Source organism: Sardina pilchardus, chromosome 5 (genome assembly GCF_963854185.1).
Source record: "Sardina pilchardus chromosome 5, fSarPil1.1, whole genome shotgun sequence".
Taxonomy (NCBI): domain Eukaryota; kingdom Metazoa; phylum Chordata; class Actinopteri; order Clupeiformes; family Clupeidae; genus Sardina; species Sardina pilchardus.
Genome location: NC_084998.1, coordinates 28,512,097 through 28,525,497, shown reverse-complemented (window position 1 = coordinate 28,525,497; position 13,401 = coordinate 28,512,097). Strand labels below are relative to the sequence as shown.

At 43.4% G+C, this 13,401-nt stretch overlaps 1 protein-coding gene and 2 long non-coding RNA genes across 3 annotated transcripts in view; 1 reads left to right on the top strand and 2 right to left on the bottom strand.

The window, feature by feature from the left end:
• LOC134080872 (SET and MYND domain-containing protein 4-like) overlaps positions 1–370 on the top strand; it is a 30,850-nt gene extending 30,480 nt beyond the window's left edge. The window contains 1 exon segment of the mRNA XM_062537484.1: positions 206–370. Coding sequence (XP_062393468.1) covers positions 206–370 — 165 coding nt within the window.
• A 3,652-nt stretch (positions 371–4,022) lies between these two features.
• On the bottom strand, positions 4,023–4,326 carry LOC134080644 (uncharacterized). Its single transcript, XR_009939244.1, has 3 exons — positions 4,249–4,326; positions 4,118–4,170; positions 4,023–4,047 (listed from the first exon to the last, which is right to left on the bottom strand). It is a non-coding gene; the product is annotated as an uncharacterized LOC134080644 (long non-coding RNA).
• Positions 4,327–6,231: 1,905 nt separating this feature from the next.
• Positions 6,232–6,535, bottom strand: LOC134079633 (uncharacterized). The gene is made up of 3 exons (XR_009939103.1): positions 6,458–6,535; positions 6,327–6,379; positions 6,232–6,256 (listed from the first exon to the last, which is right to left on the bottom strand). It is a non-coding gene; the product is annotated as an uncharacterized LOC134079633 (long non-coding RNA).
• Positions 6,536–13,401: the final 6,866 nt, after the last annotated feature.

The following is a 13,401-nucleotide window of genomic DNA, read 5'->3' as shown; positions in this document are numbered from 1 at the left end:
TCACTTAGCCCTGCAGGTCTTCGCGTTAACTTGTTTGCCTTTGAAACACAAGCCCTGCAATTCGACGTGGCCTCTAATAACTAGCCTATAGATACTGTAACCTATGTGATGTCGACAAGCATGCTTTTCGGAACAACTTTCTTTCACAGCGTGAATATTCTTACCTTTTCAATGACTTCTGATCCATCTTTTTGAATTTGTGTAGAAGCCATGTGCAGGTCGCCAAGAGGCCCGCCACGAGGAGGAAGACGGGCAGCAACAAGAGGAGGAGGAGGAAGAGGAGGAGGTGGAGGACGACGACGATGATGACGACGACGTCACAGATATCGAGGCTGGGCGCCAGTCCAATTTCTCCTTCAGTTTATTTTGAATGTAGCTACAAATAAATATTGGGGGACAAACTACATCTGGACTGATTTCTTTAAGGCTAGCGAAATATTCTGGCTACGGATGTATTTGTAAGATAGCCTAGAGGTAAAATAAATAGCCTAACTGAAGTGCTATATAAGGCGGCTTAAAATGCCGTCAAAAGCACATATTCCTTTTGAATTTAAAGTCACACAATAACATTACGGTGACAACTAAAGGACGTCACCGTCACGTCGCCAGTAAGTCATTTGAACGTCCTACATTAACGTCACAGGGACAACAACAAGACGTCCCCTAAAAGTCTCTATAATGTCCTGGGGACGTGCTGTTGACGTCCCGAAAAAACGTCCGCGGGACGTAACGCGAACCCTACACATTTACGAGGAGGCGACGTTCGGCGGGGACCTGTAGGGGACGTCGCCGGGACTTTATTTTGTTTGCTGGGAGGGCCTTCAAGGCCTTCTCTGAAGGCCTAACTATTTCCAAACGAATGAAAAATAGTGTCTTTAATAACATTTTACTTAACCATTTATTATGTGCTCCTGCTTCTCCTTCCCCGATCGTTCTCGACTACTACCGCTGTCGGCTGTGTGATTTGATTGACAGACTGTCTGAACAAATAGCGAGAGTGTGCGATATATTTTCATCCAATCCCATGAGTTCCCTTGTTAAGGCCCGCATCAGGCCTTCACAAGGAATCACTGCGTTTACGGTACCTAAGCAACCATTAGAAATCATATATTTGGATTCGGGTTGATTGATGGCTACATCTGACTAATTAGCCAATCAAATCGACCTATTATGGCGAGGTAGGCAGGTCTGACTGCAGCTAGGCCTGCAATGTTCGAAAAGAATACCCGGAATCGTTCATCACAAATGTTAACGCTGTTTGAGGCGTTTACTGTCTATGGCTTGACGTGAGGAACATCTTGTGCCAGTGTCAGAATCAGACTGGACTTCAATGGATAAATAAATGTGTCATACTGACATGACTATGGTTATAGTTATGAATAGTAAATAAACCATCATTAAGCAAAAATAATATATAGTGTCAGCTGGACTAGCAGATATCGATAGTGCTACACATAACGTCAGCTATAACTCTGCACGTAGCTGGTCACTATGCAGGAATTGGTAAGTTTTGTTTCATGTTTATTTCATAACATAAGACTTGAAATAGATGCTTGTTATCTGGCCCTTTACTATATAACAAACGTGTTTTAGTGCTGCTTGGTTACGACTAGATTGTTAGCTTGGTACGACTAGATTGTATGCTAGCTTGAAGTTGTGTGCGAGTTGATGAGACTTTGGTGAAGCTGTCGGGATCGGCATGTCAAACTGTAATTTGGTTCCCTGCTCTCCAAGGTCTGGTTTACTGCCAGTCTACTGCCCTGCTAGTTTAGTCCGACTTTTGATCTCTTTGAGTTTTGTGGAAATTATTGGTGACTGTAGGATAGCCTAGCCCTGTAGTTCCACATGACTAGCTTTTGAGTAATCGGAGCAGCAGCGAAGCAACCTAAAATAATTGCACTGTACACGCTAGCTGCTACAGCTAAATAGAAGAGCTCTACAAACAGTCTGAAGCAAGTAAGCCGATAGCCTAAATATTTCAAGTAGGGCATAGTCTGCTCAAACCCATGCTGCTGATAAGGATAATGGCCAGGTCCCAATAAAGATGTTATGTTTACCAATAAACAATGCGGAATTCAGCTCGGACGTATTTGTTTATGTAACGAAAATAGTGATACACCGACTCGCGTTAGAAAGAGAAAACGTTTCTCTCCCACTGTGAAATGCAGGGAAATTGCACATTTTAACCTTGTAATGTAAAAAAAAATCTCCGGGGGTATCCCCCCGTAACGCCCCCCTAATTTATTTATTTTTTGCAAAAAATTAGTCATTATTGAAGGCCTAATTGCTGAACTCACGGTCCGCCACTGCATTTGTGTGACGTTATTTAGCTTGGATTTGTCTAAAGTAGATTGAAAATAAACTATTTACTATCTGGTTATACCATTGTTGTACCCACTAATAACGTCTGGTCTGAGATATTAGCTGTCAGTGAAACTATTTTATACCGTTAGCCTGCTAGCTTACGTAGGCTAATTTAGTTTAACGTCGGCTTTTGCTAACGTCATTCCGTAGTGTTAACCAAAGATTCTAGAGTGCTACGCTCATTTTTAAACGACAGTTCAGTATATTTACTGTTACCATGGTGCCACGACCCTTATTACGTAACGGCCCCAACTCTGGGACCAGCAATTTCACGGTGCCGTGCCGGTGTTCTGTCAATCTGAGCTACTTGTCGAGATGAGCTACCGCGCAAGCGCACTTGAAAAATCCGTCAAAATCGAATGTAAACAGCGAGGATGTGGATAGTTAGTCGACTCAACATGTATAAATGTCTACTACGTCGTCGTGTAACGATGATGTAAAAATAAATAGCGAGGTAGGCGATTATTTAAAATAAATGACTGATTTCCCATCGTGTAAAATGTGTTCTTGTTAGCTAGCTAAACTAATCGGAATAACCCATCATAACATTGCTAAAGGCAGGGATGTCGTGGAAGATAAACGCAAGTAGCAGCTAAACGTAGTTTATCCACAATTTCAGAAATAGTTTATCCACCTGTTGTTGTTTATCTACCTCTCAAAATAGTTTATTCACCAATTGCAACTTTTCACATTCAAAAATCACACTGTGTTATCCACATTAACAATATACATTCATATATTTTATTAATCAATACCACGTGGTATTGTTATAAACATCGAACAATAACCTTCATCAAACATGTTCTGAAAGCCTTTTATGAAAATCTGAGCCTACCACATGGCATAGTCCACCTTTCCATGAGAATTCATAGTTTACCCACCTGCATTTTACCACCACACCTTTGGCACCATGCATCGCAAAATGAACTATAACCTACCTTACATTTACAAGATTTGGGAAAGATTATTGAAAGATTGTAGTCTTTTGAGCAAAGCTTGAAAGAGAGGTGTGGCAAAGTGGATGGTTTTGGTATATTTTGCTACATGTCGACTACGCCACCTGAGGCCCTTCCCCTCAGAATATAAATTCTTTGAGACTGGTTACTACTATGTTCAGCTACCAGGCAACACAGGTTCGGGGTCACAGAAAACCAGAGAGGCATGTGTTCCAAAAATAAACTCTTATTTATTTACATTAAAAAACATGAATGAGTTCTCTCCAGTGTGGGTTCGCTCAAGTCAGTAATACGCTCCAGTGTGGGTTCGCTAACAGCAGTAGTAGGCCTACTCTCCAGAGTGAGTTCGCTAAAGTCAGTAGAGGTGACTATTCAGGGAATGAGACACTCGTGAATAAAGCACGTCAATGCACAGCACTCAGTTGTCACAGCAAACAGTGTAAATCACAATCACTACACACAGGAAAGGGTGACAATCACGACACGCAGTGAAACGAGCTGGAATAGCCTCCGTAACTGAACTGAATTCGTAGTCACTCGGTAGGTAAACAGCACACACCTGTCGTCACTTCAGTTAATCAACTTCGTGGCTTAACACAGCCGATGCAACAAACGGAATGAAACAAACAAGACAAACGCAAAACAAAACAAGACAAAACAGCAGCGTTCGTCGTAACTGGGACCAAGACGCCTTGATGTTGCCGCTCCCTGTTACGCCCGAGATCTGCTACACAAAGAACATACGATTAAACCCACACAAGTTCACATATTACTTTAAAACGTTTAACGTGACCTACCGCTCTGCTGTGGTCCGTCATAAGGCCCATATGTTCAGCGACTAGCTGCACTCCTAAACCCCAATGTTTGAGTTAGCCAACTGAATAATAAATAAACATAGCCTACTACAAACACACTGCCAATGACCTACCAGGAAGTCGGTGGAAACACAGAACCGGCCAGAGGAGAAGCCAAGACAGGGAACGGTGAAGGCTGGAGTCAGGAAACGATGTAGCTACGACATCAGCATTCAAAATAAAAGCTAAAACTTTATAGCCGTTACCCCGTGCTGATTGGCTCACCTCCAATTGCCCAGAGCCACTCAGAAGGGCACTGGCAAGCTAACTTAAAGGGGCATGGACCTAGTCCTGCTACATTCTACCTGGGCTTCTTGAATCGTCGCCCCGACGATTAACCTAAAATAAGATGTACCCTGCACACCTTGGAGAAGGGGGGAGGGGACCAGGAAGGCAACACGACCAGGCCCCGCTAATGGCTGTCGCCCTCATGGCGACCCATGACCCAAAGGCGTAGGTGGGGAGCTACCCTGGCTACAGCGCTGCATCGAGCCACACGCTGTACAAAATTTGGGAGGGGGAAAGGAGGAGAGGGGGTACCAGGAAGGCAACAACACCAGGCCCCGCTAATGGCTGTCGCCCTCATGGCGACCCATGACCCAAAGGCATAGGTGGGGAGCTACCCTGGCTACAGCGCTGCATCGAGCTACACGCTGTACAAACTTGGGAGGGGGAAGGGAGGAGAGGGGGTACCAGGGAGGCAATAACACCAGGCCCCGCTAATGGCTGTCACCCTCATGGCGACCCATGACCCAAAGGCGTAGGTGGGGAGCTACCCTGGCTACAGCGCTGCATCGAGCTACACGCTGTACAAACTTGGGAGGGGGAAGGGAGGAGAGGGGGTACCAGGAAGGCAACAACACCAGGCCCCGCTAATGGCTGTCGCCCTCATGGCGACCCATGACCCAAAGGCGTAGGTGGGGAGCTACCCTGGCTACAGCGCTGCATCGAGCTACACGCTGTACAAACTTGGGAGGGGGAAGGGAGGAGAGGGGGTACCAGGAAGGCAATAACACCAGGCCCCGCTAATGGCTGTCGCCCTCATGGCGACCCATGACCCAAAGGCGTAGGTGGGTAGCTACCCTGGCTACAGCGCTGCATCGGGCTACACGCTGTACAAAATGGGAAGGGGGGGGGGGGGAAGGAGGAGAAAGGGCACCAGGAAGGCAACGGGGGACGGGGGACAGGGGACACACAACCCAACCGAAACTGGCCATGCACCAACCCGAGCCTACCTGACTCCTTCTTGGTCCAACAAACAGCTGCTGTTTTGTCTAAGAAAAAATAAAGATAAACCAATAGTAATACGACAAAGCAAAGACACAAAGTTACATAAGACAGAGAAAAAAAAACACTGGAACACACGTCTCTGGCTTTGCTATGTGATCCTCTGCCAACTACGCCAAATGTGGCAAAGTGGATGGTTTTGGTATATTTTGCTACATGTCGACTACGCCACCTGAGGCCCTTCCCCTCAGAATATAAATTCTTTGAGACTGGTTACTACTATGTTCAGCTACCAGGCAACACAGGTTCGGGGTCACAGAAAACCAGAGAGGCATGTGTTCCAAAAATAAACTCTTATTTATTTACATTAAAAAACATGAATGAGTTCTCTCCAGTGTGGGTTCGCTCAAGTCAGTAATACGCTCCAGTGTGGGTTCGCTAACAGCAGTAGTAGGCCTACTCTCCAGAGTGAGTTCGCTAAAGTCAGTAGAGGTGACTATTCAGGGAATGAGACACTCGTGAATAAAGCACGTCAATGCACAGCACTCAGTTGTCACAGCAAACAGTGTAAATCACAATCACTACACACAGGAAAGGGTGACAATCACGACACGCAGTGAAACGAGCTGGAATAGCCTCCGTAACTGAACTGAATTCGTAGTCACTCGGTAGGTAAACAGCACACACCTGTCGTCACTTCAGTTAATCAACTTCGTGGCTTAACACAGCCGATGCAACAAACGGAATGAAACAAACAAGACAAACGCAAAACAAAACAAGACAAAACAGCAGCGTTCGTCGTAACTGGGACCAAGACGCCTTGATGTTGCCGCTCCCTGTTACGCCCGAGATCTGCTACACAAAGAACATACGATTAAACCCACACAAGTTCACATATTACTTTAAAACGTTTAACGTGACCTACCGCTCTGCTGTGGTCCGTCATAAGGCCCATATGTTCAGCGACTAGCTGCACTCCTAAACCCCAATGTTTGAGTTAGCCAACTGAATAATAAATAAACATAGCCTACTACAAACACACTGCCAATGACCTACCAGGAAGTCGGTGGAAACACAGAACCGGCCAGAGGAGAAGCCAAGACAGGGAACGGTGAAGGCTGGAGTCAGGAAACGATGTAGCTACGACATCAGCATTCAAAATAAAAGCTAAAACTTTATAGCCGTTACCCCGTGCTGATTGGCTCACCTCCAATTGCCCAGAGCCACTCAGAAGGGCACTGGCAAGCTAACTTAAAGGGGCATGGACCTAGTCCTGCTACAGAGGCATTAAAATACAATCTTTCCCAAATCTTATCAGTGTAAGGTAGGCTTAACTTCTTGAGTTGAGACAAGAAAATGGACTCGATGACAGTTAATTAATACAATTTTATTGCACTCTTTAAGTGGTACAACATCTCGGTAAACCAGCTCAAATTTGCCAAGATCATGGAGCCTAATGGGTGTCATACTTTTGAAGATGCTCTGCAACTTCTGACTATAAACACATCTCAGTGATAGGCCAGAGATATTCACCTTTAAATGTTGTAGCAATACCTTCACTTTATCATGAGTAGATACATATTGTATTACTACATTGGTACGATCTTATCCAAATAACACTTCACTTGATGAGTTAAGCATGGCATGCTTTATTTCCACGTCATTTGTGTGTTTGTGTGTGTTGTATTGATGAACTGCCTCAGCAGCCTCCATCTGAAGGAAGGGAGGCATCATCATCACCACATAAATAAAAATAATAATCTTAAAGTAGTACAGCAATTCTTTGAAACCTATTGTGAAATAACTCAAATTAAACAATTATGAAAATAGCATAATCAAAATATAATCATTATTTTGCAACATTCAGTTTCATTACAATGCTCTCCTTTTGTCTCAAGTTGTCTTGTGCATTATCTTTTTACATGTATTTTTTCCTGTTGGATTATATTTAAAATTCAACTAAAACATTTTTAAAAATTGCATTTTGAATATGGATGATAGTTCCAAAATCACTGAGTAATCACATCTAATAATCGTGATCTCAATATTGAACAAAATAATCGTGATAATGATTTTTACGATAATCAAGCAGCCCTATAGAGCGTAGAGCAATATATTTCATCACTTAAGATTTCTTAAAAAAATTGTTAAAATATTGTTATACCGCTAACTGACAGCCATGAGTACCTTGACGATTTGGTGCAAGACTAAAAACGTTTATTAGACTATACGTTTCCCCTCCTACCGAAGCAAGTAGGACACCTTTTGCACTACTTCTGCTTGACCTATCCTTTGGAAACTTAGAAATCTAATGTTAAAACTTGATTTAGAATTTCGCATTCATCTCCAGTAGGGTTGATTACTTTTGTTTAATGGGCTTTTCCATTTGGTATGTCTGGTCCGAGTCATCATCTACTTCTTTGGCTTCATGTTCTGAGTCCTTGGGCTTTTCTGTGAAAGAAAAATATACAATTGGTCACCTTGAGTGGAACATTTTCAAGCTAACTCACTTTATTTACACCAATTTGCTAAAAGTCTTTATGGAGTAGTTCAACATTGATGGTGACACCAGCTACATTAAAGAACTGTGCAAATAAACTTGCTCCAACTCACACTAACATCTTCAACTTGTCTCTTAACAGTACAATGGTACCTGCATGTCTTAAATCTGATCATCCCAGTGCCCAAGAAAACTAACATAACCTGTCTTAATGATTATAGGCCTGTTGCACTCACTTCTGTTGTCATGAAAATCTTTGAACGTCTAGTAGTCTAGTCATTTTGCACACATTTCATTCTACAGCATCTTGATACTTAGTCCACCTATGCCTGTGTACTGTTCATTGACTTTAGCTCAGCTTTCAACACCATCCTGCCTGTCAAACCTTCCCATCTCCATTAATGGCCAAGTAGTGGGTCCCCTCCTTCCATCAGAGATTACACTTCCTCCGCCAGCTGAGGAAATTTGGGGTCGGTCAAGCAGGCGTGATCCACTTCTATCAGGCTACCATCGAAAGCGTACTCACCTTCTCCATCCTGCTCTGGCATGGTATGGTAGTGCCACCACCAGCCAGGACAAACAACGGCTTGAGAGGGTAGTACACAGGGCCTCTAAAATCGTTGGCTGTAGTCTGCCTTTTTTTTCTTTCCAAGAAAGCCGTAAACATCATCTCTGACCTCTCCCATCCAGCACACCATCTATTCACAGTCACCCAGGGAGAAGGTACAGTAGTATCAGATGTAAAACATCACACTTTAGGGATAGTACCTATTTACAAGCTATTCTTCACCTGAACATGCACTAAGCACTCACTTCATAACCTGGTCTTCCTCACTTTACACTTTTTGCACAACTGAACCTCACTGCTGCTTTCTCTGTAAACCATGCACTTTTCTATGTGTGTTAAGTGTTGTTGCTCCCTGCTATACTCAATAGCATTGTGTTCGGCTGAGCAGCCACATCTAGGAAGACTGTTGGTTGTTCCAAAATGTTCCAGTTGAGAATGATGGAGGCTACCATGCCCTTGAGCATTTTCGATGCTGTAGAATTTTACATCTTCAATATGAATCCTTATATAAAGATATGGCTGCCTCTCCTAATAATGGGCAATGAATTCATTTAGGCACAGATGGACTCTAGTCAACTTATGGAAGCATCTCAGGGACGATTGATAGAAATAAAATGCACCAGAGCTCAATTGCAAGTGTCACAACAAAGGGTCTGAATACTTTCCGGTTGCACTGTATAATACTCACCATTTTCAGACGAGGGCATAACAACAGTCCATCAGTTTTCGGAGCACATGGAAACCTGAGGAGGGGTGCTTCTTGTTTTCCTGCCATTTGCCTTTGTCCCCCTCTCAGGATTAATACCCACAAGACACCTAAAAAGATGAACACCAGATATATAAATCTGTACAGCATAATGGAAGGGAGTTGAGACTAAGCTGGAATCAATTGGAAGTGAATTTGTAATGTTAACACACTTCTACACAATAAAATGAACAGACATTTTAACTGCATTTATGTTTTTGAAATCAGGGTTGTATGAAGTAGAAGTATTGTGTTGTGTAGTACTATGCAGCACTACGTAGTTATAAGCAGTACTATGCAGGATAGTACTGCTTATAAATGTATACTGCACAGTACTACACGACACAATACTTCAACTCCATACAACACTCATTAAAATATAAAGGATAGTACTGCTTATAACTACATATTCCTGCATAGTACTACAACACAATACTTCTACTTCATATAAGACTATACTACACTGCAGCAGCATCATGTTCCCCACGACATCTCCAGACCCTTTCATGTCTGTCACATGTGCTTAGGGTGATCCTGCTCTCATCTGTGAAAAGCACAGGGCTCTAGTGGCAGACCTGCCAATTTTGCATTCTATGGCAAATGTCAATTGAGCTCCACGGTGCTGGGCAGTGAGCACAGGTCCCTCTAGAGGCCATCGGGCTCTCAGGCCACCTTCATGAAGTCTGTTTCTGACAGTGTGGCCAGAGGCATTCACATCAGTGACCTGCTGGAGGTCATTCTGTAGGGCTATAGTAGGGCTCCTACTGTCCCTCCTTACACAAAAGAGCAGATACTGGTCCTCCTACTGGGTTAAGGACCTTCTGCCACCCTGTCCTGCTCTCCTAGAGCAACTGCCTGTCTTCTGGAATCTCTTCCATGCTCTTGAAACTAAGCTGGGAGACGCAGCAATCTTTCTGGCAATGGAACAGCTTGGTGTGCCATTCTGGAGGAGTTGGACTACCTCTGTAGGCTCCAGATATTGGCTTATGCTACCAGTAGTAACACTGACCCTATCCAAATGCAAAACTAGTGAAACATCAGTCAAAAAGGATACAGATGAAAAAATTACCAGTTGCCACCACCTGTAAAACCATTCCTGTTTTGGGGGTCGTCTCACAGTTGGCCCTCTAGTACACCTGTAGTAAATGTTGTTGACATTAAAGCAGGTCAACCTGATTCACAACTACCTCTGTTGCATAACTGGCCAAATCAATATCCCACAAGTGTGACTGACTTGATGCTATACTCCTATGAACAAGTGTTCCCTTTATTTTTTTGAGCAGTGTATATTATAAATATATAGAATAGTACACTATATATAGCACGCACACACACACACACACACACACACACACACACACACACACACACACACACACACACACACACACACACACACACACACACACACACACACACACACACACACACACACACAGGTTTGAAAGTGTGACATGAACTCACCTATGGATGAATTCATGGGAGCACTCCTCTTGATATTGCAGATTCATAATGTAAATTATGTAAATGATTCATCTGAGAAAAAGAATGCATCATATATTCATACAATAGATGGAGATAGAACCAATCACATTTCTATGGTTTCTATGTGCACCTTAAGACTTGCATGTCTTAATTCATTTGCCTATCTGGAAGCACAGCATGGAAGGTCTACATTGGGTATGTCGCCATGCATTTTGGTATGACTCACATAAGAAATAGACGGGGTATCTGACATGTAGCCTAAACATCTTTCCTGTTGCATGCCGCATGAGCTCAGGATACCATACACATTTTATGCAACCACCTCTGCGAAGGAGAGCCAGCTAGGCTACTAATAGCTTTACCTTTCTAAGCTGTCAACTGAAGGACTTCAAATAAAAATAAAATAAAAACAAGGGGGAAATGCATGCATACGATCAACACAGCATCAGACAAGATCCGTTTGTTAATTTGACCTCTGGTTTAGTAGGCTACTGATGAGGGCTAACGTTTTGGGCATAGGCTAGCTTTGTTTACACGTGTCAGAGTAGCTAGACGCAAGTCTACATCATTATTACCCGCTTTGTGATACTGAATTAAAATGTCTAACAGCTACACTTAACAACTACCCATACATTTAAATAACATCGGGTTGCACTGAAGAAACAGAAAGTTTGATCGACAAGTGAATAACGATAAGGCATGGCTTAAGAAGAGCGCGGTCTTGGCTAGCTGAAAGCTTCATTTCAGCAGGGCAACATTCATTCAGAGATGTTGTAAACATGTCCAGTGTGCTTTGAAACGGTGTATTATTTCTGGTTAAATGACGGATAAGCTCACCTGATGCCTCGATGTCGTCGTTTCCAACAGATCGTTTAAGCAGCAAGTTCCACAGCTTCCCCAGAACCAAAGCCATCGATATCTCATGGCTTTGCCAAGAATGAACACAGATAACAGGAAGTAGGCTAAAATACTGTACATAACGTGGTAAATATCAGCGTTAGAGGTTATGGTTGGAGCCTGATTTAACACATTACTACCAATGACCGGAAAATCCTGTTTATTTGTAAACGTGCATTTTTAATGTTGGGGTTTGGGTGTAAATGTACATAAAACATATTATATTATTATATAAATGGCCCTAAATCGTTTGAAAATACGAAATGGCAGTGCCACTACTGTAGGTAGCACAACTTGATAGGTATTAAGGTAGCTGTGGTGGAAAATTCCACGCTCCTGGACTTCTCAACAATTAGCACTCTGGAACCAATTAACTCTTGTAAAGAAACCAATTATCACTCTGGACCAAGCATCCGAAGGAGACCACGTAGACAGAGACTTCCCAACACTGAAGATCTTTATTCACTGTATCACAATGATATTACAATCCAAACAATGTCTGAACTGCACTACCAAGCAATAGAGTGAAGGCGGCGCTACCAGCTGGTACCTCGACGAGATCGATCTGAAGCTCTGGCTGCTCTGCTCTCCCTTATATTCTGTTCAGAAGCGCCTCCTTCTGAGAACGTCACCAGATCTTGTTTAGCCAATCAGAAAGGGCAGAGAAGCCAAAGGATCCAATCATAATGGTGGAAAGTTTCACCCTCCTCCATTTTAAAGAATATGAGCACACCCCTCATTAGGTCACTATGTTGAGTCATAGTTGTTTGCACTCTTTTGCTATAGTTTGGGTTTTCTGGTTCTTTCCAGTTTTCCAGTTTGCATCTATTTTACCCTTTCAACCAGCTGGCACATTGCCCTCACTCCTGCTTGAGTGGAGAGTCCCCTTTCTTCTGTTTCACTCTCACCCAAGACACGTCTGTACATGTCTGGACATGCCTGCGCATGCCTGTACACGTTGTTCCATGTTGATCCTTTGTTTATAAGTATATGGTATTAAAGGTTATTAATGTATCTTATCACTCTATGTTATTCAAACAATATAAAAGGAAAAAACACCACATATTCCCCCCTTTGAGGCTAAATTAGCCTCACCCATGAACTATGCAGCGAAGCAGATTTAAACATATGGGCGTGTCGTGAGCCTTTATATGGTCACGGCGCCCTATGACTAATTGCACATGAGCATGTTAACAATAACCACACCATTTACGTTTTACCTATGCAACGAGCAGTTGAGTATATATGCGGGCAAACAAATGGAGTAAATATGAGTATAACTGAGTATATTGGTGTGACTATGTGAGTGCAGTTTACATGTAGAATAAATATCCAGACAGAGCGACAGAGGAGACCAATTGCTACTATAGATATAAGGCTAGGGCCCGAGACGGTTTTCGCCCCTAGGGTAACCACCAGACGTGATTCCCTAACGCCTACGGGTCAGACAACCCAATGTAAACGCAACGGCCATCATGCCAAATAGGAGATATATTGCAACGTGCTTGGTTCTGCCACCAGGCTTTGTCTTTGTTCACATAATAGTAATAGGTTATAGACAGACTGCTTTACAGGAAGCCAGCCATTGCTGGTCGTCTAGCCTTCCCTGTACACTGACCCAGCCCCTTTGTGGACACCTCAGTCAGGTGCAAACTGGTCCCTTCCGGACCGCGTGTGCGTTACCGGCCGCAAGTATACGCCACACTGGGGTGGGGCGCTTGTGACGATACCCTGCCTTAGGTTGCCCCTGCTGGCCATAAGGGTCTTACCCGTCGTTGGATATCGCCTGGGCCACTCACCCCGCC